The sequence below is a fragment of the Echinops telfairi genome, unplaced genomic scaffold (genome assembly GCF_000313985.2).
Source record: "Echinops telfairi isolate 266 unplaced genomic scaffold, ASM31398v2 ScPeMD7_7400;HRSCAF=8409, whole genome shotgun sequence".
NCBI lineage: Eukaryota > Metazoa > Chordata > Mammalia > Afrosoricida > Tenrecidae > Echinops > Echinops telfairi.
The window spans coordinates 41,104,792-41,132,227 of record NW_022111300.1 but is presented as its reverse complement, the minus strand read 5'-3'; the positions used below and the strand labels follow the sequence as shown (position 1 = coordinate 41,132,227).

Here is a 27,436-nt window from a genome sequence, read left to right as displayed (position 1 = left end):
TATATTCATATATGTATATTGAAAAGTTAAACTTGAAGTGTGTCTTCAATAGCTCATAGCTTTTGGTGAGGAAGTACCAATAGGGAGACTCCATTTTCTGGAAGCATTTGAACAGAGAGGGGTGTCTTGAGATGAAAACTAGAACAAGTGGTTTGCTTGCCATTAGAGGTCTTGTTGTCAAGGTGTACCCATATATCCTCATGTAAGATATACACAATATATGACGGTCCATCCCAACTTGACCTCTCTCACCAGTTACTTGATGATAATCGGATCTGATATTCTGTGTACACCAGCCTGAAATCTGGGTATATAACTAAACCAGGATCTTTGTTTTGCAGACAGCTGGAAGGGTGATTATGGAATAAGATTAAACTGGAATAGTTTTTAAAAAATGCATATAAAACAAAAATGTATAACCCCACACTTATGTGTACAGCGCACATATATATCTCCAAACCAAACTCACTGCTACCAAGTCAATTCTGACTCTCAGTGGTCCTTTGAAACAAGGTAGAACTGCCATTGTGGGTTTCCAAGACTGTTTACAGGAGTAGAAAGTCTACATTTCCTCCTAGGAACAGTTGGTGGTTTTGAACTGCTGACCTTGAAGTTAACAGCCCAATGAGTAACCACTAGGCCACCAGAACTCCTCACACAAATATAATTGTGTGCATCCTAATAGGCAGACCATGTGGATTGTTGGGTTCTGGCTCCGCTCCATTTCTGCCTCAGATACTGTCTACATGGGGTGAACTGAAGCCCAGGCTCCCTTTCTTGGCTCTGTTCCTCATCCTTGTCCTATCACAACTCACTCCCTCACTGTCATTGGGTCAATTCAAACTGCTTGAGGGCAAAACTCACCAGAATGTGATGCAAAGGGCCCTGGTGGTGTCAAGGTAAGCACTTGGCTAGTAACAGAAGAATCAGCAGTTCAAACTAACCCAACAGTTCTGCAAGAGAAAGCCCTGGAGTCAGCTCCCCCAAAAGTTAGGAATCCAGAAAACTATATGGGGCAGCTCTACTCGGTCCTACAGGGTTGCTATGAGTCGGAATCAACCTAATGACAAACAACAATAAAAACATCTCCAACAGTGATGTGGTGCTATTTATCTCACACAGAATTGGTCAGAATGAATCAATTAGGTGCCAACACTGAGACACAAACTACAGGTTGAGGTTGGGATGGATGATGGTAGTAGAAATGGCAATGGCAATAGAGCAGTCATTATATCACCCGAGCTTAATTGCTTGATTTTAATAACTGTGTTATCTTTATTACAGTGAACTGAGGACTGAAGGCACCACCCCTTATTTGATGCTGATTAGACTACGGAAATGAACTGAGTGGTGAAGATCGGACTGGAACATATCATTATGTGGTTCTTATTTATTCTTTGAAGTACAGTTCACACTTGTATGTTGAAATCGCCCACTAATTACACTAAGACATCACGAGTTTTTCCGGAACACAACATTCCAGAAAATCAAACGCATATCTAACAGAAGGAAATTTTTCTTCAAAGCTTACTAAATGGGTGAAGAAATCAGAAGTTTTCCCAGAGTAGACGTTAAGTTCTACTTTAAAGGTTTTTTTGTTTTTATCTTGTTATCAGAAGTATTTTTCAAGAGATTGGTTTAAGGTTGGCAACAATGACATTAAACTTGGTCTTTGTATACAAAGAACTATCTCTCTATGGCATACGTTCATTTCCTGACCCCATTTGAATGGGTTGCTCTGGACTACACCCGTCACTCTCCAAAGCTGAGAAGCATGACTGGCTCACCGTCCACTAACAGGTGACTAATCTTCAGATACCCACTGCCCTCGAGTGGACTGTGACTCATCAAAAGTAAAAACTCAAACCCACAGCCATCGAATCACCCTGAGGGACAGAGGAGAACTGTCCTTGTTTCTGAGACTGTAGATCTTTAGGGGAATAGAAAGCCTCATCTTTCCATGGAGTGGTTGGTGGACTCAAACTGTTGACCTTGCAAGGAGCAGCCTAATGAGTAACCCACTATGCCCCCAGCGACTCTCAGTAGGGTTTCTGAGTCTGTACATCTTTGTAAAGCGATAGCTTCATCTTTCTCCCTCAGCTTGATTGGTGGGTTTGATCTCCTGACCTTGTGGTTAGCAGTCCAACTGACCTGACAATGCCACCTGGGCTCCTGACTGATTTTTAATTGTGCTGAAGTTGAGAACTGGTTCAGAACGACAGCTTCAGGCACCCCACAAGCCTCAACATCTAGGGGTTAGGTACTGTACTCTGTGAACTTGTCTAGTTGTTCATTGTAGAGCAAGGATTTGAAACTTTTGTGAAGCATTTTATTTTTGATGTTCTAATTATTATTAACTGAATAAAAAATATTTGTGAGGAAGCTTGGTATGTAATTTTGTGAACCCAGACCTCCATAAAGATGAACAAATCTTGAGTTCAAACCAGGAGGGATCTGAATTGATGAATCGGAATGACACGGCTGGTGCTTCTGTGAATGTGAGCTTACGTTTGAATACATGCCATAATTTCAGGCAGGACTGGTGACTATTATGAGTCAAGACAAGCACTAATATGTAGGGATAAAACCCTACTGGCACTCAGGAAAGGGGAACATGCTTTAGTGAAATGAATAGAAAGGCTTGGATCATTCTCTCTGGGATCACACATCTCCTCAGGAAAGATGATTCATACCTTCCCTGAAGTGTCAGTGTTGGTAGCTATGAAATATTTAACTCACTGCCATTGATACAATGTGAGTCATAGCAAGCCTTGGGTTTCCAAGGCTGTAACTGTTTACAAGAGTAGAAAGTCCAGTCTTTCTCTCTCAGAGCTGTTGATGGTTTCGAACTTCCCACCTTGCGGATTGCAACCCAACTCTTAACCACTATACCACCAAGGCTCCATAAAATATTAAAAGGTATGTACAATTGAGATAGAGAAATGTATTTATAAAGTTCATCCAAGTACTGCAATCCTTGAAGTTGTTGCATGACTATTTATACATGTGAGTTTCATGTTTCGACCTGTCAGGTTAGTATAGATTCTGGATAATAACATTAACAGCATACTTTCCCCACCCTAGGATTGATTCGAAATGATTTTCCTGTAGCAGGTCCTTTAGCACCCCCAACAGCTCTCAAAAAGGAGGCCATGCTCTTACCCCATTTTCCAAAGGAAGAGCAGGACAGTGGTCTAGCAACCACTAGGCCAAAAAATGTAGACCAAACAAATGGTAAATAGTACTTTAAAACCACCATAGGAAGGCACCATGGATTTTATTCTAATTTAAAACTTAAAAATTCAAAGACACACCTTAGAAAATGAAAAAGCAAGTCATAGGTATAGGCTTTGTACCCAGAGAGTCTACCACTTGCCTCTCAGTTTCTTATACTGCGGTGGCTTTTATTGTTGCTGTGATATTAAAAGCGATGTCACTGGTATTTCAAATACCAGCAGAGCCACCCAAAGTGAACAGATTTCAGCAGAACTTCCAGACTCAGAACAGGCTGTGAAGAAGGAACTGGTTATCCTCGTTGGTGGAAAAGCTTACGGACAGCAGTGAAATGGGCTCAGAGACTGACGGCCCAATGACTAGAAGCAGAACATTGTCAGAGCTAGTGCCGGAAACCGAGCAGGAAGGAAGGCACTCAAAAGAAAAGCTGCCTTCTCAGAGTGGAGGCAGCCATAATGACGTGGACGGAGTATACCTTGTAGGAATGAAGCCTTTGGGGCCTTCTTTAGCGGATGAGGCATGACTAAAAGTAAGAAATAACTGAAAAAATCTACTAAAAATTAGAACTTGGAATGTACGAAATATGAATCTAGGAAATTTTGAAGTCATCAGGAATGAAATGGAACATATAAAGATTGATCTCCTTCTCAGTTTCAGTGACATGAAATGGAGTGGTATTGGCCATTTTGAATCAGAAACATAGGATTTATTATGCGGGGAATGACACAATCAAGAGAAACAGCATTGAATCTATAGTCAAAAAAGACATCAAGAGCTATTATGAAGTACAAGGCTGTCTGTGATAGCATTATATCTATCCCTATTCAAGGAAATCCAATCCATACAACTTTTATTCTCATTTATGCAGAAACCACTAAAGGGAGTGATGAAGAAATTGAGGAATTCTACCAATGTCTTCAGTCTGAAATTGATCATTTGATCAAGATGCATTGATGATTATTGGTGATTGGAATGTAGAAGTTGGAAACAAAGAGGAAGGAATAGTAGTTGGAAAATGTGGTCTTGGTGATAAAAACGAAGCTGGAGATTATAGAGTTTTGCAAGAGCAATGAATTGTTCATAGGAAATCCCTTTTTCAACAGTATAAACAGCAATTGCCAACTTGGGTTTCTCCAGAAGAAATATGCAGAAATCAAATGGAGTCAATCTGTGGGAGGAAGCAATGGAGAAGCTTAATATTAGCAGCTAAAACGAGGTCATGGGATGACTGTGGAACCGACCATCTATTACACATATGTAAGTGCAGGTTGAAGATGAGGAAAATTAAAACAAATCCACAATAATCAAAATATGGCCTTGAGTGTATACCACCCGAGTTTCAAGAAAAGCTCAAGGACAGATTTGCTGCATTGAATATTAATGGCAGAAGACCCAATGAGCTCTAGGAAAACATAAAACATATCAGTCATGAAGAAAGGAAAAGGTCATTAAACACAAGAAATAAGGAAAAGATTAAAGTTGATGTCAGAAGAGTCTCTGAAACTCTCTCTCTATCATAGAGTAGCTAAGACAAATGGAAGAAATGATGACAATAAAGAGCCGAACAGAGCATTTCAAAGGGAAGCTCTAGAAGACCAAGTAAAATATTACAATGAAATGTGCAAAGACCTAAAGTTAGAAACCCTGCAGGAAGAACATGCTCAGGAATTGGTGGAATGCCGATTCAAGGGTTTCAGCAAGTTGCTGACACCCTTGGAAATACTTACTCATTTTACCAAGAAATTTGGAAGACAGTTACTTGGTCAACTGACTAGAAGAGATCCATATCTGTACTCATTCTAAAGAAAGGTGACCCAACTGAATGCTCAAATTATAGGATCATATCATTGATATCACAGGCCAGTAAAATTTTGCTGCAGATCATACAGCCACGGTTGCAGTCATACATGGACAAGGAGCTACTTCATGTTCTGAATAGTGCATAATTATCAAAGTTGCAACTCAAATCGACTCCTTATTCTGCATTGTCCCCTTCTCTTCTTGCAGGGCCAGTGCCGAGCATACAGCTGAATCACTTTGTCAGGACCGGCCTTTTTGGTGTAGCAATCTTGTACAGGCATCTTCTAAGACAGTGGTTCTCAACCTGTGGGTCGCGACCCATTTAGGGGTCAAAAGACCCTTTCACAGGGGTCGCCCAATTCATAACAGTAGCAAAATCACAGTTATGAAGTAGCAACCAAACTAATTTTATGGTTGGGGGGTCACCACAACACGAGGACCTGTATTAAAGGGTCGCGGCATTAGAAAGGCTGAGAACCGCTGTTCTAAGAGGACCCAGGGAGGAGAAGAGGACCACGTATGTCTATGTCCACAAGCAGCACTCAGTGCCATGGAGGGTGAAGGAGCTCAGGATGTCAATTTCTCTGGAGAATCATTTAGGCAGCTTGAGGTCTCCTGTATCTTAGCTGCTAAACTGAAAAGAGTTATTCTCTTGGGGACCTGTGACAATGACCCAAGGCTATGATAGTCACAGATAAGTGATTATTATCAAAAAAGTTTCTAATGCTATAAAACAAAAATGTATTGCCTTCGAGTCAATTCCTACATAGAGTGACCCTATAGGACCCTATAGCACTGCCTTGTAGGAGTTGCAAGGCTACCATATCTATAAAAGGAGACCGCCACACCTTGAGTGGCTGGTGAGTTGGAATCATTGACCTCTCAGTTAGCATCCCAGTGCTTAACCACTATGCCACCAGGGCTTTATTATTAAAACCAAACTAACAAAAACCTCACTTCCATCAAGTTGATTCTAACTGAGAGTGACCACACAGCACAGAGTAGAACTGTCCCTAGACTGTCCATCTTGATAGGAGTAGAATTATGCATCATTCTTCTCTAAAGCGGCTGGTGGCTTTGAATGGCTCACCTTGTGGACAGCAGCCCAAGGTCCCAGCCACCAGAGCAGCAAGGCTCCTTTTGGTTGTAGTCAAATTATAATTAGTGTGTTGGCTTCCTGAACCACAATGCAAGTTGCTTAAATGAGTGTGCAAAGAAACAACATATCTCATATTCTAATTATAGTTAGTCTTCCTCCACAAGCAGCCAAACGTATTAGAAAGGAAATTCTCCTTGGTACAGAGAACACAGCACCTACACCCTGACTACAGCAATGACAACAGAAATCTCATCAGCAGGACCTACTTGCAGTTCCTGCTGTTGTTAATGTGAAGCATGCCATGACTGTCTCAGCACCAAACAACCCATTAGGAAATCAAGACCCAAATCCCTGGTGTCATATCCAGAATTACTTAAGAACACGGGGGCAAAAGAGTTTGCCTATGTGACATGGCAGTCAGAGAATGATGCCAGGGCTTTATTTGCTTGCAGTATGATAGTTGTTTATCTTTAAATTAAAAGCTCATCATTATCTTGGCATAGCCTATCGAAGTAACATATGGAGGGAGAATAGCTGGGAAAAAAGCAGTCTTTGCAAATGAACATTTTAAAGGAAACCCCTTCGTTGTAGTCTTGAGTTGGCTTTGAACATCGGTCTTTTCTCTAGTCTGAGACTTAGCGAGATACCGTCCCCAGGCTCAACAGTTCTTATTGGGGAAGAAATGAGTTTCACTATATGGAAATCCTATGTATGAGAAAATATTTCAACATATTAATTGGTTACTTTAATGAAGTTATAATTCAGATTTATTATAAAATTTCTCCTGGAAGACTCAGCATTTAAACAAATGTTAAGTGAGAAAGATTTGAAGATGAGTGAAATCATTTGGCTGAATCCAAATCGCTTCTCATTTAATAGCTCCAGTGGAGATCATTTTCATTGTAATTCAAGTTCCCCATTCCCCCCAATTTAAAGTTCCTCACTGAGCACCTATCTAACTTCAGCACAGAAATAAAGTCACTCTGAAGACACGGATGATTAATTTAAAAAATGCATTTTTTAATTTGAAAAGTGTGCAGAAAGAATCACAGAACATAGTTTTCAACCATAGTATTCAAACTCAGACAGCACAATATCATTGGATGCTATAATTTTGGAGTCACTAGAGCTTTGGTACAACGATAATGACCTAACAATGTTTGTCAGGCACCACAGTCTATTTATGGGTATATAGAATAAAAACTCCATGTTTAAAGTTTTACACATCCTTTATAGCACTATGCAAACAAAGATTTGTGCAGAAGACAGACGAAACAACCGAAAGTTCTTAACCTTCCAATAAAGGAACATTGTTTAAATTGTTGGAATACAGTGACACGTCTCAGTATCATGTCCAAACAGTATTTACTTTCAACATATTAACTAAAGCAGGAGTTAACTTTTCTTAAATGATATCAGATACCATCTGACAGCTAGCAGTATCTTTTACAAGGTTATGGACACACAACCCCTATTATACAAGAAGGATATTAAGCAAGTTATATGCTGTATAGATGGTAAGTGGCCTTTTTGAAAGAAATATGAGGACATAAAAATTGATTATTGTCAGCAATATGAGATATATTAACATTTTTCCAGCAAATACAATGATCTCAAATTAACTACTCATTTGCAGTTTCTAATACCTCTCTGAGAATTAGTACGGTATTTTACTCTTGTTATGAGACTTCTTGCGATAACAAATGTTTTAAATGGCGACTGTGTTGCTTATAGGCTGTTCTTTGCTTGTGACAGCAGTGTATGTTTATAAAACAGAACATAATTGATAAATTACTTTCTGGTATATGCCGTCATTTGAGCCTGATACTAATCTGGTGAGGTACATAGAGTTCATAGACCTTGTAGGTGCAGAGCCACTAAAGTATTTATGGACATATCCACGGTTCTCCAGTTGTTCTTTCTGGACACTTTGCTTTCTACACAATAGGATTTCTCTCTTCTGCAAGTAACATTTTGCTAAGGATAATTTTAAAATGGTTGGAGCAGCACATTGTTAAATAACTATCAGAAATTTAAACCCGATTAGAAGGGATGTGGAAACAGGGATGCCATTACTGATGTCAGATGAATCTTGCTTGAAGGCAGAACATAACAGAAAGATGTCTATCAGTGTTGTATTGACTGTGCAAAGGCATTCAACTGCAGGGATCCTAATAAATTATGCCTAAAATTGAGAAGAATGGAAATTCCAGACCACTTAATTGTCCTCTTGCAGAACCTATACATAGATCAAGAGGAAGTCATTTGAACAAAATAAGGGTAAAGGACGGAATAACGCCAGGAAAGGTGAGCATTAGGGTTGTACCACTAATGCCTCAGTAGGCTGAGCTGGAGCCCATGGAGGAAAGCACAGCATCAGGACTGGAGGAAGACTCAGTAAAATCTGCATCTTTACAGATGAGACGGTCTTGCTTGCTGAAAACCCAGAGGGCTTGAAGCATTTACTGATGAAGATCAAAGACCACAGCCTGCAGGATGGCGTACCTGCAACCTGAAGGAAACAACGCTCCTCACAACTGGACCAAGAAACAGTAGCACACCAAACAAACAAAGGATTGATGCTAAGAATTTTATTTTACTTGGGTCCATAATCAATACTCATGGAAGCAAGAGCCAAGAAATCATATGATGTATTGCACTGGGAAAATCTGCTATGCAAGACTGCTCTTAAGTGGGAAAATGCAAAGATGCCACTTTGAAAACGAAGGTGCGCGTATTCCAAGTCATTGTATTGTCAATTGCCTCATAGGCATGAGAGAGCTGAACCATGAATAAGGAAGAACAAAGAAGAATTAGTGGCTCTGAATTACGGTACTGGGAAAGAATATGACATAGATTACCCAAACAAGACACAAATTCATTCTGGAAGAAGTGTAGCCAGAATACTTAGGAGCAGGCTGGGTAGACTCTCTCTTACTATCCTGTGGACATGTCAGGCGAAGGCCATTCCTAGAGAAGGTTCTCATGCTTGGGGAAGCAGAGGGTGGGGGAGCAAAGGTCCTCAGGGAAATGGATCAGGGAAACGGATTGACACGGTGGCTGCAACAATGAAGTCAAACACAACAGCCATTGTGACAATGGTGCAAAACCCAAAGTGCTTTGTTCTCTTCTATATTGTGTTGATTTGAGTTGGGACTGACTTGATGCCACCCAACAATGACAGGCTTACTCCCAGAGAGCAATTTTTTTTTAATCTGGAAAACAGAAGGGTAAGAATAAGCATAATTAATAGCTAATGAGAGCCAGATAATATTTTGATATGCAGATATGCTGAGAGACATCAGGACAGCAGCCACAGGTTAAATAAGGAAGCTATTACATTAAGGACGGACATTTTGATGGCCATAGAATTTGTTAAGGATGCTGGTCATGCCTTCCATAGCTTGTTAGAAAGGAAAGGGATCAGGAAACCAAATGAAGCCACTCAATTTAGTGATGACTCTGGAGTGTCCATGTGTGCATGCGCGCATGTGTGCATGTACTTTTTTTTTTTACAAAGATGGCACAATTTTAGATATCCCCGCTAATTTTTAATACAGTTGTTTTGCTTTGCTTTAAATGACCTTTTCACATAGAAAGTTAGAAAACGTCTCAGCCATGGTGCGGTGGTACAAAGAACTCCCACTGGAAAAATACTCTTGGGTTTCTATTTCTTGAACGTTTAATGAAAGTGTAATTCATTTATATTTAGTAAACAAAATACTCCTTCCCTGAATTTCCCCAATTTGATGCCAATCATGACATTTGATGATCAAATATTTTTATTAGCTTAATTCTAAGGGGAGACACCTCCACTCGATTCATAAAAATCGACAAATCTGTCACAGGATCCTTGTTGGTTAGTAAACCTTGTATTCCCCTACTGAGAAACATGGTCTTTTAGATCAGAGCTCCTTTATGGTCCACCATTGTTGAATACTGCACAACCTTGATTTTTCTTCGTAGTTCTTGATCAACAACATTATTGCTGTTTGGTCTATTCAATAATTATAAGGCAATACATTTATACTATTCCCTAAATATCTAACATGTTTTAAGATCAGTTCTGCCTTCAGACATACAGCTTCAGAAACCTATATTTAGACAACCCTCATCTGCGAGAATGTATTTGTTCTCTATTTTTTGCTATGTTGAACAGATAGATCAGAACTCTACCCAGAAATCAAGTTAATATCAACTTTTTGAAGGTCAAGACAAAAATATAATTTATGCTAAAGTTTTAGACAACTCCTTCAAATATAGACAGCATCTTGGCATCTTTAAAAATGGTGACGTTTCCCCTAAAATATTCAAATACACTAGACTTAACACTTTGAAGTTTGGTAGTAGGGGGTGAAAGAAAACCTTCGATAACTTTGTCTAACATCTGCTCTCCTATCTTCCTTTTCAAAGCAAATTAAGTATCTTAGGAAAATAGGGAGACCTGAATTGCTCTTGTATTTTGTTGCTTAAATTTCAGATCAAAACCCCAAATCTATTGTTGGTGGTGGTGTTAGGTGTCATCGAGTGACCTGCAGCTCAGAGCGACCCTATCTATGTACAACAGAACAAAACAGAATGAAACACTGCCCAGTCCTGCACCCTCTTCCCTCACAGGTGCAGTGTGATCTACACGGAAGAAAGGCTAAGCCCCTATTTAAAAAGGAACAGAGACAAAGGGCAGTGAATTATCTTATTCTATGGCAAAGCATGTTGACCCTTTAAGGCTTTGGACTGCACCTAGATCTACCTTAGGGGCCCTGGTGCTTTAGTGGGTTACTAGTTGGGCTGCAGTTCAAAGTGACCAGCCACTCTTTGGGAGAAAGACGAGGCTTTCCACACCCATGCAGATTTACAGCCTTGGCAACCCCTAGGGGCAGTTTGACTCTGTCCGAAGGGATCACGATGAGTCAGAATCAACTCATTGGCAGAGTGTGAGAATTGTGCACTCTATCTACTGCACAATATTGCCTGTCTTTCTGTCAATTGCACTCATTCCACCCTGCTGCTGAGAATACATAGATGTAGATAGACATATATGTGTGCGTATGAGTTTCATCTATTTTTGATGTTCTATAGACTTGACTTGCTTTCAGCTTAAGAAATATTGTGGCTGCTATTCAATTGATTTTTGATGTAGTTATGGTCAAGTTTCTCTCTCTTCTAAAGGAGAGACAGAGGATTGATGGGAAACTTTGGCCCAACACATCTTTCCTGCACAGATGGGCAAAGACAAAAAAGAGAGAAGCACAACAATGTCCCCTGGTGACACATCGATGAGTCCCTCTAAGTCAGAAATAACGGAGACAATATGTACTTAAGAAAATATGATACCCGATAATATAGAAATCATAGCAAAGTGGCTAGTGTTTCAAAACTCCTGTGTAGACACCCACCTTTTCTCTACTGAGTCATGACTTTAGACCATCATCAGACTAAGACAAACATTGTTTTTGGACGATGGTTATTTTTAAATGATTTGATTTTTAACATTAAAAGCTAATCCTGTACCTAATTATGGTTTGAAGTCTCAAGGAATACCACCTCCCTGAGAAGCCAGCTAGGAGACCAGATGGGAGGAGTAGTGTCCAGATTCCAATAAGGTCTTTGCAACTTTCTGAAGACAGCAGAAGGCCCTTAGCAGTGTTGCCATCTCTGTGCGCGGCCATCGAAGAGAACGCTATAGAACAGGAGCCTTGTGGCTGGAGACACATTTGGTCACAGAGATATCTGAGGCACTGTGTTAGAACAATGTAAACATCAAACCAGTGTAAACTCTACAGGCATGATTTCTAGATCCCAAAAGGAGTTTCATGTACAGTGGAAATATTTGGCGAACACACAATACGATTTACGAAAGCATTCGAGGACTTAATTGGTAACAAGACAAGTCATGAGTAAAAGTTCATGCTACTGCGGGCTCAAGGGGGGGGGGGTGTCTACAATTCTTTAAAGCATCCTGTACTCTTCATGGCACAAGATCAATTTGAAATTGTAAATCGAATGATGTAGAACTGTTGATTCTAAACGAATGAGTGTGGCGCTTTCCATTAATAGTTACACAGGATAGAGAGTCAAATGTCAGACATTGTACAGAGAAAACATTTTCGTTTTAGGATCAAGTGTTTTATTTACAAATAGAATGGTATTTTAAAATGAACCTTCTTGTCTTCAATGTCATTCCTCTTGAGATTATTCCTCAATAATTATTTTTACACGGTTCTATAATTATGAGCGTCACCACCCTCTGCTTCATGCTCCAGCTACCAACTCACGTCATCTTAAAATAGACCCTCAATGAGTGCTTGCTAAATAAGTGACAGTGACAGAATCTTGGCATATGGAAATCACTCATATAGCTGGAAAAGGAAAGAACACAAGAAGATCTGTCAAAAATAGGATCCCTTTAGGGTTAGATAAAGGCCACACATTCCCTGATGGAAGCGCAGGGGACGTCGTGATTGGAGCCCAACGGGGGAAGTACTGTCATGCTCACACGTGTACCGAACTTTGCAACCCTGATGGTTATGTTGCCTCTGTTCACTTTCCTTTGAGAAGAAACATCTTCAACTCTTAGCTAATCGCTCTATCTCCATGGCTCATTGACACCAGGAGAAGTAAACACCATTGGCACCATTGGAGGTAATGCCCACCCGTGCTCAGTTTTAGATTGGCACAGTGCTGCAGAAACTGGCGAAACAAGGGAATTAACACTGAGGATTTCACAAGGCAAACCCCATTAAAGCCTCCAAATTGCTGTTATTCATGACCCATTTCTGGGCCTATTCCAACCTCAGAACATGACAAAAAGACATTTCCTTGGATGTGTCTGTGTTTCTAAAATTGACTCCAAACCTGGTGGAAGTTGGTAGAGTGGAGTTGAAAGGGGCTTGTAATTTAGGGTATCTCATGCTTTTGTAACAACATTATGCACCGAGTATGGAAAAAATGAGGTCTCGTTAGAAAGTCATATAGACAGAAGAGCCATCCAGTTGAAAAATCATCTCCTTATGAGAGAGAAAACGTGCCTTGCCTTTGCTATAGAGAACCCATGCTTTAAGTTATTGACAACGGTGACTTAGACATTGAAATAATCATCGGTTTGATAAGAATAGCTTCAGTTCACCATAAACTGAGACAAAAAAGTATTATGACATTAGTTTCGATACAAAAATAAAAAGAGGCTGATGAAAAATACTTTTGTGAGCAGTTGATTTTGAGAAGGAAAGGCAGTTTTATGTGGAAAAATACATTTTTGGTGACCCAAGCTAGATCTCTATCCTACCCAAACCCAATCCACAACTACAGTCGGGGCATGCGGATTTTGGTCTTTAATAGGCAAAATAAAACCCAATGCTCAATGTCGAGTTATAGCAGGACAAAGCCTCGTCAATTGCAAGGCAACTCCTGACGTGAAAATTCCGAGTGGCCCAATAACTGTGCCGTGATTCTTCTGAAATGGATGGCTACAAAGTCACCCATTGGTTTATCTGAACTTGACTTAGAGTCAGAGGTACAGGTCAGTCGGAAGAAAGGAATGTGATTTAAGGTTTCTTAATACTCTAATACACAAGAATGAAACCCACAATTCATAGCCATGCCTGTTTCAAAGACAGCCAGCACATTGGATCACATTAAAACATTAAACAAAATTAGTTAAGCACATTTAAACAAAAATAGTTAAGGCTAATTTTTGCAAGATAGATCAACTAAATGCAATCTCCGATGGCTCCTTGTGATAAGGAGTAGTTTGCTAAGAAACAATGTGAAAATATAATGCTAAATACGCAACCCACGTCTCAAAAGTTTGTTTGAAAAGAAAATCTCTGGGGAGTCTCTTAATCCCACCTGATAATGTCAGCCTCTCGTTGCCATGAGTGGAATTTGACTAAACCATTCCCCCAGACGTCTGAAACAGTTACATTTCATGTCAGCGGTCCAAATGCCACGCTCCCGTGTTTGCATTTTTTTCCCCCGCTGGGTCATTTTTCTTGTACCTGGTCATTCAGAGTTCTATTCTTGGCTTCCTGCTCTTTCATCAAGGAAATAAAATGGCATTATTTCACAACCCCTAACATTTTGAGAACTCCGAGATTCTTTCTCTTCTAACTTGACCAGTAATTGAGTCATTCGAATCCAGCTAACGGGTCAGAATGCCGTTCTAAATGAATCACATCAGACTCTCCCTCCTCTAGTCATTTAAACTAACGTCTCCCCCCAATGGAAACCCAAGGGCACCGATCGGAGTCTGCAGGAAAGACAGCACATCTTGAAACCAAACCCCACATGGTTAAGGATCTTTCTTTCCTCACTCTGACCAGGTGAATTTTGTTGCTGGAAATTCATGGCTTCCTCCATGTGCACTACCTTACACACTCATCTGTAGAAGGGTAACGGATCAAGCCTCCATGACTACCGTGGTTTCTTAAAATAGATTCTCTGGATGAAAAAGAAAGACATGCCCATGTTCGTGATCTACTCAGCAATTTTGAGATTGGTCACCATTTGGGAAGTTGGATTTTGGGGTTGGACTCTTGATGATCAGTTCACATGTGGATTAGCAGGCACATTTTTTGTCGGCCGGCTTCTCCCCATCAAGCTTCCCGGAGTTTCCTCCATTGGAGGTGTCGGGGACTTGTGTCTTGTCTACACACTGTTCCATTCGCTTCATTATCAAGTCCAGGAGAGTCTCCACGGCTTTCTCCACATTCTGTCCCGTCGCAGCACTGGTTTCAAAGTAGGGTATGCTGGCATAGAAAAGACGATAGATATTTTGGAGAGGAAGAAATCAGAAACAGATACATCCGATGTACACATGAGTCCCACATGGGAAATCAGCAGAGTTGTGCTGGCTAAGTTGGAAATCATCCTGGTTCTTTCTTGGTGACTGAAAACAAGTGGCCTGCTCTTTAGTGTCATCATTTTATGAGTAAGGATGCTTAGCCACGTGAGATGCAGGAACTTGAAGATCAGGCATCATCATTGTTTGAAAAACTTAGGAGGGTAATAAGCCTAGCGACCAACAATACCGTTACAATATTTCATCTTCCCTTCAACATCTAGGTATCTAATTTCTGGAAATGAGGCATGCATTACATAGTTTATTCATGTGACCACAGTCTACATGAATTTGCAATGGATCACCCAAGAATATATGTGAGTCTTTACGTTTATCAAGGAGAATATTCCAGTAAACTATTGGCAGATAGAATGGGCATGATTTAAATGGAAAGAATAATGACAAATTCTACTTTGGAAGTTAATTTACAAATGACTACACTGACTGAAGGTTCCTAACAATTATGTCTTTTTTGAACAAGCAAAGACAGTGCAACCTTGAGGGTCTCTTTACCTTTGAGCTTTATGACTGTGACAAAGGTTGCACATGCTGTTCGAGGATAAAATTATAGAAGGAACATGTGGTGAGGGCCTTAGGATGGGAATGTGTGGCTGAGAAAGAGAAAACGTTCAGTTGTGCTTGAGAAAGAGAAAACGTTCAGTTGTGCTTGGCAATTGCCTTCACATAGATTCCAATTCCTGGTGACCCTATAGGACAGGATAGAACAGTTCCCTAGGGTTTTCAAAACTGTAAATCTTTATTGGAGCAGAACAGCCTCATCTTTTGTCTGAAAAGCTTTAGGTAGATTTGAATCACTGACTTTGTGACAAGTAGCTCAGTGCCTCCCCGACTGCTTGACCAGAGCTCCTGCTGTGCTTAGTAAACTGGGCATTAAGTCAAAGTACTAGAGGCCTCTTCCATGACTTTTTGACTAGAGATCACTACCCCATTCTGTTTATTTCTTCTTTAGATGTTCCTATATTTTCTAAATTTTTCATAGGGAAATATTATATAAACACACACCTATCCATGTAAATGAGTTTAGACTAGGGTTGCCAGAACTATCAAATAAAAATACAGGAATCCCAGTTAAAGTTGAATTTCAGATAATGCATAATATTTGAGTATAAGTATGTCTCAAATATTGTATGAGATTTCTGGCTGCTTGTGAATTTGATTTTAGCTGTATTTAAGCAAGGTTAGATAAGGATTGTAAGATCCTATCCATGCCAGATATTAATCCCTGGAGTCTTACAGCTACCAATTGAGAGGAAGTAATAGATTATGGTGTTTAAGTGTATGAATTCTGACCTCGGGCTGCCTGGTTGAATAAAAGGTTCACTATTTATGAATCATGGATACTTAGCCTACATTATTGACTTAATCGCTGTGACTCAGTTATTCATCTGTAAAATGGAATAACTCTAATACCGCTGGCAATAAGAGAGGTAAATGAGTTTGACTTGGAGAGTTCTCAGTCCTAGGGCTTTCAGCCCATTCAGTCATGGTCAATGAAGTAAAATGAGAACAGATTCAGATTTTGAAAAATGGGTGAAGTGAAACATTCATGAGAGGGGCGGGGGGGGGGCATTATGTCAAAACGCTGGAATGGGAGACGCAGAAGACAAGTCATGAACCCTTCCAGGAGCCTGCTTCCGGTGATCCGATTATCACCAGGCCTATGGAGATCCACGAATAGGGACCTGGAACCGTTTTGAAACCCTGCCTAGGATTGTAATATTCAATATGTGTCAGCTGTGGCTATTAAGCAATTCAATAAAAACATTATATATATTCTCCTGGAAGATCTTTTTAATTCATATGCCCTTCTTGACTGAAGTCAGTTCTCCTAGCATAAATGTTGTGTTTCTTATCCTGTGCAGTAAACAAGGTCTGACGATATTGTAGTGTAATGAACCTACCCGTATTTGTCGGCCAGGTCTTGGGCTTGCCGTTCGTTGACTTCCCTCTGGTCTGGCAGATCTGCCTTGTTGCCAATTAATACTATGTCTGGATTTTCACAATAAGCATTCGCTTGCAGTTGGCCTTGGAAAGAAAGCAAGTAGAATCGGCCACGTTAGTTATAAACAAGTGACACCAAATGACTGCACATACTCTAAATTCCTCCTCTAATTATTCAGCTCTTACTAGCTTGGCTCAATTAACCCAGGGACTTAACTTTTCTCACCCTCAGGTTCCTCATTGCAGATTGTGAAGATGAAAATTATATATATATGCAAAGTTACAGTGACCAGTGTTCATCCTACTTTAAAAAAGAGCCTCTAGAGCAGCGGTTCTCAACCTGTGGGTAACGACCCCTTTGGGGGGGGGGGTTGTGTGTCAAAGGATCCTTTCACAGGGGTCCCCCGATAGTAGCAAAATTACAGTTATGAAGTTGCAATGAAAATAATTTCATGGTTGGTGTCATCACAACATGAGGAACTGTATTAAAGGGTTGCAGCATTCAGAAGGTTGGGAACCGCTGCTCTAAAGAAAGCCATGCTCCTTCAGAAGACATGTCTCTCAACTATGAGTAGAGATGATAGAATATGATTTTTGAAGGGTGTATATTTGCTGTCTCTTTTAGATATATTGCCCCCTCCCAAAGTCAAAAGCAGTGATTTTAAAACAGAATGCTTTGAAACCCACAAATGAGTGGAGAAACAACTTTTATATGGGCAAATTCTACCCTACTCCCCTTTTGTTCCCTCCAGGAAACATTGTTCAACCAGAGAAAGGAAAGACAGATGGGTACATAAGCAAATGTGGTGAAGAAAGCTGATGGTGCCTGGCTATCAAAATATATAGAAAAGATATATAGCATCTGGGGTCTTCAAGGCTTGAAGGTAAACAAGCGGCCATCTAGCTGAGAAGCAACAAAGCCCACATAGAAGAAGCACACCAGCCTGTGTCATCATGAGGTGTCGAAGAGATCAGGTATCAGGCATCAAAGAACAAAAAATTAAATCATTTTGAATGAGGGGGAATGCAGATTGGGGACCCAAGACCCATCTGTAGGAAACTCCCCTTACAGAAGGGTCGAGGGGAAGAGATGAGCCAGTCAGGGTACAGTGTAGCAACAATGAAACATACAACTTTCCTCTAGTTCCTAAATGCTTCCCCCACCCCCCTGCACCCCACCCCCACACTATCATGATCCCAATTATACCTTACAAATCTGGCTAGACCAGAGGATGTATACTGGTACAGATAGGAACTGGAAACACAGGGAATCTTGGATAGATGATCCCTTCAGGACCAGTGGTGAGAGTGGCAATATCGGGAGGGTGGAGGGAGGGTGGGGTGGAAAGGCAGAACCGATTACAAGAATCTACATATAACCTCCTCCCTGGGGTTGGACAACAGAAAAGTGGGTGAAGGGAGACGTCGGACAGTGTAAGATATGACAAAATAATAATTTATAAATGATCAAGCATTCATAAGGGAAGGAGGAGAGGGGAGGGTGGGGAAAAATAAAGAGCTGATACCAAGAGCTCAAGTAGAAAGCAGATGTTTTGAGAATGATGTTGGCAACACATGTACAAATGTGCTTGACACAGCGGATGGATGTATGGATTATGATAAGAGTTGTACGAGCCCCCAGTAAAATGATTTTAAAAAAGAGAGAAAAAGCAAGCAAGAAAGGAAAGGAGCCTATCAAACTGTGCTGCTGAGAGTCCATGGGCAAAGGCACTTCCATCTGTAGTTTAAGGCACACTGCGTTCGATCTTGATAGAGCCCACGGAAGAAGACAAAGACTCCTCATGTAACACTAATGATTTGAAAATGAGAAATGAGCGCAGTATTACACATGGTAGTTAGTTATCTTAAATCCCACCAATATTACTCTGGATATGAAAAACAACAACAATCAAGTCTTTCCTTTCTGGAAAAAGGACAAATGAATCATTATCCAAAAGTCCTAATCATTCAGCACCCAGTGATACCATCACAATTTAGATAAAGAACTGCAACGAAAAGAGGAAATAGAGATAGATACTAGGATAAAGACACTCATTTGAAGTAGTTAAAATGACCTCATTCCCCCCTCTCCACACATAAGTAGCTATTAGGGTACTGAATTCACATGGAGACTGGTATTATACAGCGGTGTCTCTATGCACATATGTATATATATAATGTAAAATATATTAATAAGGAAGCTTTCTCTTTTGCATACTCATATTTCTAGGCACCAGGCACCCCTCTAGCCTCTGGGCTGGATGATCTGTGCTCTCCTGGAACTCCCGTTCCAGGGGTAGAAGAGGCAAAACATGAGTAAACAGAGAAATAGGTAAAGTAATGTCAGCTGGTGGCAAGTGCGTGATCACTGAGGGATGGAGAGGGATGGAAATGGTAGTCACAAAAGGTTTCTCCAAATAGAAAAAGTCTGATCAAACGCCCAAAGGAAATGAAAGCAAGCATGGGTCAGTAAATCAGAGAGGAGCAATCCTGGCTGAGGGACAGGAAGTGCCCAGGCCCCAGGGCAGGATAGAGGCTAGGTCCACGCACAGCCGAGAGCCTGTGGGGCTGGAGCCCGGAAAGCCAGGCAAATCCAGGGAAGTAGATGGAGATGAAGCCCATGGCTGGCCTGATCTTAACTTTTCTATTTATTGAGATTCATGTAAATATTTGCCTATTTCTTAAGGTTTTCTGTTGGGTAAAGAACAATGAAAGCACTACAATAGATATTGTCCAATAAAGGAACAGAATGGTACCCTGAGCCTCTAGCACTTTCCCCCTTTGGTATAATCAAATCTACTGATCAAACACGAGAAGCAAAGGTTTTGAATGACAGCCAACCAGATAACATGTTCCAAATAAAGTACCCCTCCTCTGCCTTGTATTTTGATACTCCTCACCCTCTGGATAAGTTATGTTTAAGGACTGCTGTAGGCCTCGAGTCTAGAAGAGGTAGCATCTAGATTTTATCCTAAATGAAATGAGAAATCAAAGAAGAATTTGGGGCAGGGAGATATGATGACCCAAAGTTTGAAAAAAGGGACCATGTCTGCCCATAGACTGCCCAACACATTTGGGAACGACAGGAGTAGCACCATCCCTGTAGGACACGTAATTTTTCCTGGTGTTTATCTACCTCATTAGGACCCAATCCATATTTGTTCTAATTAAAAGTAAATGCAATCGTCTCTTTAGTGCTACATTAAAAAAAGAGAAAAGAATAGACTCTTCTCCTGCGTGTTGCTTTTAATTGGCTTTAATGAGTCAGTAGGTAACTTTCGAACTCCACATCATGTCTGAATTACCACGGAGGCTAAAGACAATTCCACAGAAGGTCTCCTCATATTTAAACATTGTGTTAAAGGCAAACCTTCGATCTGAGCTGCCTGACTGGCCTGCTTATGTTTTCTCTTCATGCCAGAGCTTTGCTCTGGAGTCGTTTATTAGCGGATAATTAATTACAGTGGTTGCCTCTTGTCAGCAGTTTCACTTTCCATGGCTTCAGTAACCCAAGGTCAACTCTGGTCTGAAAATAATTAAATTATAGGCCATTATGAGTAGCATGATGAAATCTCAGGCTCTCTGTCTCCGTCTGGGAGCCAGCTTCTCCTTCCCCAGTTTTGTGAGTGGCTGTGCTCTGACCTGCCAGGGGAAGATGGTTATCATTGCTCACCTGGGACATCGCGGATACCTGTCATAATGCATTTATAGGAAGAATCGATACACATAGGATTTGCTATTGTTTCAGGCATCTACGGGGGTGGAGTGGGGTTGGTGCTCACAGAAAGGAGGAGACTACTGAATTATTCATTCATGAACTACTCACTCACTAATGCCTATTTTTGCTTGAATCCATAATCAATGCCAATGGAAGCAGCTGTCAAGAAATCAAATGCATTACCTTGGGCAAAGCTGCTGCCAACAACCTCTTTAAATGTTTAAAGGGTGAAGATCTCACTTTGAGGACTAACATGAAACGGACTCATTCCATGGTATTTTCAATCATCTCAGGTGCATGAGAAAGCTGGGCCAAGAATAAGGAAGGCCAAAGAAAAAATTATGCTTTTGAATTATGGTGTGAGTGAAGATACCGACTGTGCTGTGGTCTGCCAGAAAAACAAACCATCTGTCGGCGAATATGGAGAGAATGCTCCTTAGAAGCCAGGATGGTGACACTTCCTTTCATGGTGGAAATGTTTATCAGGAGGGATCAGAACCTGGAGACGAACATCATGCTCGATAAAGATGAGTCAGTGAAACATAAGAAGACCCTCATCAAGATGGATTGACACAGGATCCATGACAATGGGTTCAAAGATAGCAATGATTGTGAGGATGGCACGAGATAGGGCAGTGTGTCAATCTATTGTGTATAAGGTCCCTTTGAGACAGAACTCACAAGATGGCATCTAACAGCAATAACAACTAACCTATTAGTTCTTGAAAGCACTTTAAGTTAATGTGTTTCTTGTCAAGAAACACTGTGCGTGTGTGTGTGTGTGTGTGTTGTGCCTCTCCAGGCAAGATGTAATGGATGTTGTAGCTCCAATATTTATAAGATATCCTTCAAGCCTTTTTAGACAAATGGAATGGATGGCCATTCAATCACACTGACAGAGCTTTAAATATAGGTGTAATTAACCAGTCTTAAAAAGGCTTCAAGGGAAAACACAGTTTCACGCCACCTGGGGGAACCTAGATAAATGTCCCTACTAAACTCATGACTTTCTAAAGCTAATCTGTGGGACCCATTCTAGTCATTTCTTGTAAGGCAAACAAATAAATGTAGCTGTTGGGTCCTCATGTATATTTGTAGTGCCAGAATCCAATACCAATCCCTCCGTCCCACTTACTCATCCAGTTTCTGACGTTTAAGAAGCTCTGTTGACTGGTGAGGTCAAACATTAACAAAAAGCCCATGGCATCTCGGAAGAACGCGGTGGTGAGGCTCCGAAACCTGCCAAGAGAGGAGAGTGGAGAGTTCTGCATGTTAATCCACCAACTTGTGATGCAATCAAATAAATCTTTCTTTTTCAAATTCCCAGTGTCCACAGCTCACTGCCATGAATTATCCTTTAGAATAGGGAGTGCTTGTGGAAAGCCTACTGAAAGGGCAGAAGAGGAGATTTGGTTGCACTTTTGTTTTGAATCACTTTCTGACTATATGCTCCCGTAACATTTGAACGCAGAGTTGAAACATGCAATTACAAAATCACACAGCATTTAGGACTAGCTCTTTCTTGTCCTTTCCCAAATACATTTAGGTATTTCCATTTAGAGGAAACACAGCCACCTCCAACTTCAGAATCTAACTGGTCCTGTCCCTTCTCTTAGTCTGCCAGTGGCATCACCATCCTCCCATTTGCCATAGTCTCTTCATCCACTATATACAAATAATCAACGTGAATATCTCTCTACTTGCCCAATTCTATCCATCCACTCTGTCACACCTCTGATTCTCAAAGCCATTATGTGCCACCTGGATAATTCCCACAGTCTTATAAACAGATGTGTTGTCTCCCACCCCTTGATTATATCAGGCTTCTGCTAGGAGTAGTTCAATGATGATACATTGCTCTTCATACAATGCCCAAGCTCAGAAACAGAATGACAGTGCTCTTGATGAGCTGACCCTTGGTCATCTACGCAGTTTCATCTCTTGACCATCACAGGTCTGCTGAGCTTCTTGTCATTCTTAGAAAGCTTTTTCTCTCCGCTGGACTTTCACAAATGCTGTTCCGTTGTCTTCCTGCCGACAACTTTCCCTCCCACCTCTCATCGATTTGGACAATACTCACTCACACATACTTTACGAGTATGAACAAAATGGGATTGGAAGAAATATCTATTCTAAAGCAGTCTTCCTAACTTCCAGCTTTGGGTTATATGTTCCTCCTAATGGGGTAACCTATCAGTTTTGTTTCTAGAAGTGTCCTAAAGTTATGTTGTAAGTGTTAGTTGTTGATCCAAATTCCACACCCACTGCAGGACCTAAGCAAAATGGAGTCATGCTTCCAACATGTTACGAATTATATTTATATGGTCCAGAAGCCAGTACTTGTTCACTAAATATTTTTGAAAGTGAGAAAAAGAATACCAAAGTGGATGGAATTATTAAAGGTTTAAAATTACTTTTGTAGAGATGAATGATTTTCATACCAAAGCAGAAAGATCCATTTTAACCATCATTTGTTTCCAAATTAGGTTCGTGGGTTGGTTGGGTATTGTTATGATCTAACAATGTAGACATACCAAAAAATAATTACTCATTTTTTATTGTTTGCATAAGTTCTTCCATTTGCTGGCAGCTCTTAGTGTGCTTATGAAATGTTTCCTTCTCCTTGGGAACTAGCTATATTCCTAACATTGTTTCTCACTCAACCAGAGTAGTGTGATGGCTAAGAAAATGCGTGTTCTTTTCCAAATGTGTGTATATCTCCTTTGAGGACTAAATGATGTCTTCTTCACATTTTTATTTCCACAGCATATAACAGAATTACTCAAGACATTGCATGAATCTCAGTGGTACAAATACAATTGGACCCTTTTGCTTCCATAGCAGCATGTATTGTACACACTGACACTGGACCACGCTTAGACCTTTCTGCTCAGCATCTTTGCTGTCCCGTCCAACGAGAGGGAATTGATGTCTGGCTTCATCCACTGAGCTCATTCTGATCAGTGAGTTGGTTGAGGGGGGAAAGCCAGAACCATGTAAAGAATTGTTCCTCTCTCTCTCTCTCTCTGGGGACAGAAGCTATGCCCTGTATCCTTTAGGTTTACACAAAGGGTATGGTATTTCCTGTCTCCCATGATGTCACTCTTATCAATATCCATTATCTTCTATGGGTTGGATTGCCAGATGTCCTCAGGCACTGGGTTGAGGTGTGAGACATTGTTTGTCTTGTTGCTTAGCAACCCTTTATACATACAGAATGAAAAATTCTCCAGGGATGAATAACCCAAGTGTTACTAAGAATGTCCCCAGTGTTCCCCGTTTCCCTCCTTGAGCAGCTGTCTCGAGGGGACAGATGAAAGAAGCCTGCCATCAGGCTAGGCTGACATAGCATGCGCCAGGACATATGGGAAGCACATTTTTTTTCTTATAACTTCTTCAAAAACGAGTTAAATTGGCCTATAAAACATACATCTTTGTGACAACAAAACTGACATGTCAGCAGAGCCTCTTGTGAGGAATGACTTGGGAGGAGCCAGCCGTGTTGAAGGGTGTGTGTAAATGGAATTCACAGTCAGAAAAGCTAGCAGAGAGGGCCCAGCACCTCGCCTGGCAAATCCACCCACGGAAAGTGAGAACGTTTTGGATGCATTTCAAAATCAGAAGTGTTTACCAGCGTAAACATACTAAGCTACGCGATGCAGAATGTAGAGGTATGCATCTTCTAAATATGTTCTCTGCTGATCTACGGCCACATTTTATGGCTTCGGACACTTGAAAACCTTCCACAAAAATCTTCATTCATGTAGGGTCCTCAAAACCTTGGATCCCAAAGAGATGTGTCCTCATCAATAATGGAATAACACCCTCAGTACTAGGCAATCACTTGATTTTTATCGTTGTGTGCTGTCCCCTGGTTCCTACACCAGTGATCCTAAAGAAGAGAACAGAGGGAGCAGATCACCAAGCCTCTTCTCCTGAGGAGCCTACGGTGTGGGTTCAAACCACCGACCTTCCAATTAGCAGACAAGCACTTAACCGTTGTGCCACCAAGGCTCTTTTGCTTTTGTCTACCGAGTGACAAGGTCATTAGGTGAACCATCTAGCAATTGCTAGTGACAAACATAGAAGACATGCTTATTCCAAGGTGGTGTTGAAGGAGTTTAGCAATTACAGGTATGATGAGAGAATGAGTGTTGCAGGAATTCAGAAGAAAGAGGGGCTTTCAGAGGAAGTGACCAGGTAGCAAAGCACTAAGGAAGGTGGTGAGTGGATAAAGCCATGTAGCTGGAAGACATTTGTACTCTCAGGGACGCCGAGGGTCAAGCTAGAGAGATGGTGTGCACTGGAGAGTCTCTGTGAAAGAACCGGGGACAGCAGATTGCATGCTGGAACACCACTCCCTCCCGCAACTCTCCATGAAAGTTGCACTGGGACTAGTTGAAATTCCCCATCTTCCTTCCCTTCGATGCTGTACAACTCTCTCCTGCTGGACAAGTAGGAAGGCACCGTGTCACAAGAATCCTCCTAGAGAATTCTGAAAAATCTGACTTTGGAAATCTGGGGCCAAAGACACCGTGTAAGTGACCGTTGATGAAAAGGAAGGCATGTTTCCTTCTCAGTGCAAAGGTCGAGTTTGAAACCAGGAGAAAGCTGCACGGTTCTTTTCTGTTTTAACCCCTGGTTCCCAGGGTCCATGTTACTAACATCTCTTAGTACTCGAAAAGCATGGCTGCCCCAGGTGCCCCGGAAGGAGATGCTCTCTGAACCTGAAGCATCCCCATGATTGGCTGTTGATCTGACCCTTGTGATCTGTAGGCTTTCCACTGCCTATTTTTGGAGGTAGACCATCAGGCTTTTCTGGTTCTTCTGTCTGAGTTTGGGAGGCCGCTGGAATCCGGTCAGCATCAAGTAACCACAAGCCTGGCCAGGTGACGGCAGAATCGGAGATCCGTTGGCCCAGATTTCCTTTGTAGAAGGTGAGAATTCTACCACGGACCCACCTAGGCCCTCACGTTCACATGCACCATTTATTTTAAAATAAAGCTTTCTAAGCACATAGCTGGAAAGAAAGTAATTGACTATTACCGCTCTTGTCCTGCAGTGTCCCAAAGCTGAAGATGCACTTTAAATGCTTTCCCCGAAGCTCCATTAGGTCCTTGCGTGCTATAAACCTGAAATAGACCATTTGCATCAGCTGATACTATTCTGGATTTTGTCAACATTCACATTCTCTGGGTTCACTCGGCATGTTTTTTCTCAATTACTATAATCAAAGTTCATAGTGCAGAATAAATATTTGCTCTGCCTTTCCCAAAGTATCACATACACTCACACTTTGAAATGTCAAGTACAAATACGATTTTCAACACAATTTAGGCATACTGCAAACTTAAATTAGACACCGTCTGTCATTTCCTCATGGAGGCGGCAAACAGGAGACGCAGGGCCCAAGTTCTAAGTTCAAATCCCAACTCTCCATTAACCTGTGTGAGTCTTATTACCTAACCTGTAAATGGAGACTCTTCATCCCTTTCCACATTACAGAGGTCTGCCAGTCTAAATAAAATGATCACTGTGAAAACACTTCTTTAACAAGAAAGCGTTTTACAAATGCTTGGATTACTTTTGCTGAGAGTTGGATCTGCAAGATGATTTATCTATGAAATATGCACAAAATCCCCCAGCAAGTCGGTGCAGGACATGTCAACTCCTCCTTTAGAAGCTCGCCATTTCTCTCCAGGCACCTTTGAAAAATCACTTTCGCTTTCTTTGGGTTTTTGTGTGTGACAGATTGTCTACTTTTATTGAACTAAAAGACAGTACTTTCACTATTTAATCACTCCCCCAAAATATGGTTTAGTAGAAATGGTTCAAAGGGAAAAGTTTACCAGGCCTAGTGCCCGGATCGTGGGGGTGTCGTGAGGGTGGGGTAGATAGCAGAGGAGTAGGGGCAGCACAATTTTTGGAGAGCTTAGAAGCAAATTTTCTAAGACTTCACTACAATGTATTGACTTTCAGAGAAGGTTCAGGATATTATAAGCAAGCGGATGTAACTTCTCAGGCAATGGCCTTCCTCCCACATTCCCTTTGTTTTCTCTCCCGATTCTGAAGGAATGGGTAGCTTTGTGACATCAACTGGAAGCCACAGCCCTCTTGGCAATCGGGGCTACTTTGGGTGGCAGTAAATCTGGCAAGGCTTCTGTGCCTATGCTCCATGTCTCACATGTCACAATTATCTTTGTCCTTGTCAATAGCGTCTAGCGTAGGAGAACGAAGTGGCTGTGATTCTCACTTAGAGCCCCTTCTCTTGGAAAGAAGCATGATTGGTCTCACATTCTGTTCATAGCAAACCAGTGATTGATGGCTGAGTCTACACATAAATAAAAATGCAGCAGGAAATTATAAAGCTCCTGTTCCAGCTCTTTGTCAATCATATTTTTCAGCCTCTTTCTCAAGGGTTGGGAAATAGAGCCTTGTTCCTATTGAGGAATCTAACTCAGATCAAAGAGTTAATGTGCCCTGCTTCTGAATAATTCCAGTTTAAAAAGATTCCTTTAGAATTCACAGAAAACACATTATACAGATCCACACGTTTTTTTTTTAGTGGCCCGGTAGACTTTGGGAGTGAAAAGATAGTGCCACTTAGTATTTTTCTAAGCAAGATGTTATTTATAGTTTAAAAAGAGATGCATAATATTCCAAAGTAAATGAAAGTGGCAGACTATGAATTTCATCAGATAAAAGAGAGGCACCTGGCCAAGGAGAAAGCGTCCTGCCTTTCTTCCACCGAACTTATTTTTGTCTTCAGTGTTGCTGTTGAGAA

At 41.1% G+C, this 27,436-nt stretch overlaps 2 protein-coding genes and 1 non-coding gene across 8 annotated transcripts in view; 2 read left to right on the top strand and 1 right to left on the bottom strand.

Annotated features, from left to right (window-relative positions):
* Positions 1-1,686, top strand: part of CCDC68 (coiled-coil domain containing 68) — a 48,281-nt gene extending 46,595 nt beyond the window's left edge. For all 5 annotated transcript variants that reach the window (XM_045296285.1, XM_004703111.2, XM_045296283.1 and 2 more), the window contains one exon: positions 1,285-1,686. In XM_045296285.1, coding sequence (XP_045152220.1) covers positions 1,285-1,342 — 58 coding nt within the window. In that variant the 3' untranslated portion in view covers positions 1,343-1,686. The remainder of the gene's footprint in view (positions 1-1,284) is intronic.
* On the top strand, positions 213-286 carry LOC115871676. The gene has a single exon (XR_004047402.1). It is a non-coding gene; the product is annotated as a small nucleolar RNA SNORD81 (small nucleolar RNA).
* Positions 1,687-10,996: 9,310 nt separating the features above from the next.
* Positions 10,997-27,436, bottom strand: part of RAB27B (RAB27B, member RAS oncogene family) — a 185,771-nt gene continuing 169,331 nt past the window's right edge. For both annotated transcript variants that reach the window (XM_004702997.4, XM_045296286.1), the window contains 4 exons: positions 25,699-25,784; positions 21,788-21,891; positions 16,895-17,018; positions 10,997-14,880 (listed from right to left, as the gene is read on the bottom strand). In XM_004702997.4, the coding sequence (XP_004703054.1) occupies positions 14,691-14,880; positions 16,895-17,018; positions 21,788-21,891; positions 25,699-25,784 (504 nt within the window). In that variant the 3' untranslated portion in view covers positions 10,997-14,690. The remainder of the gene's footprint in view (positions 14,881-16,894; positions 17,019-21,787; positions 21,892-25,698; positions 25,785-27,436) is intronic.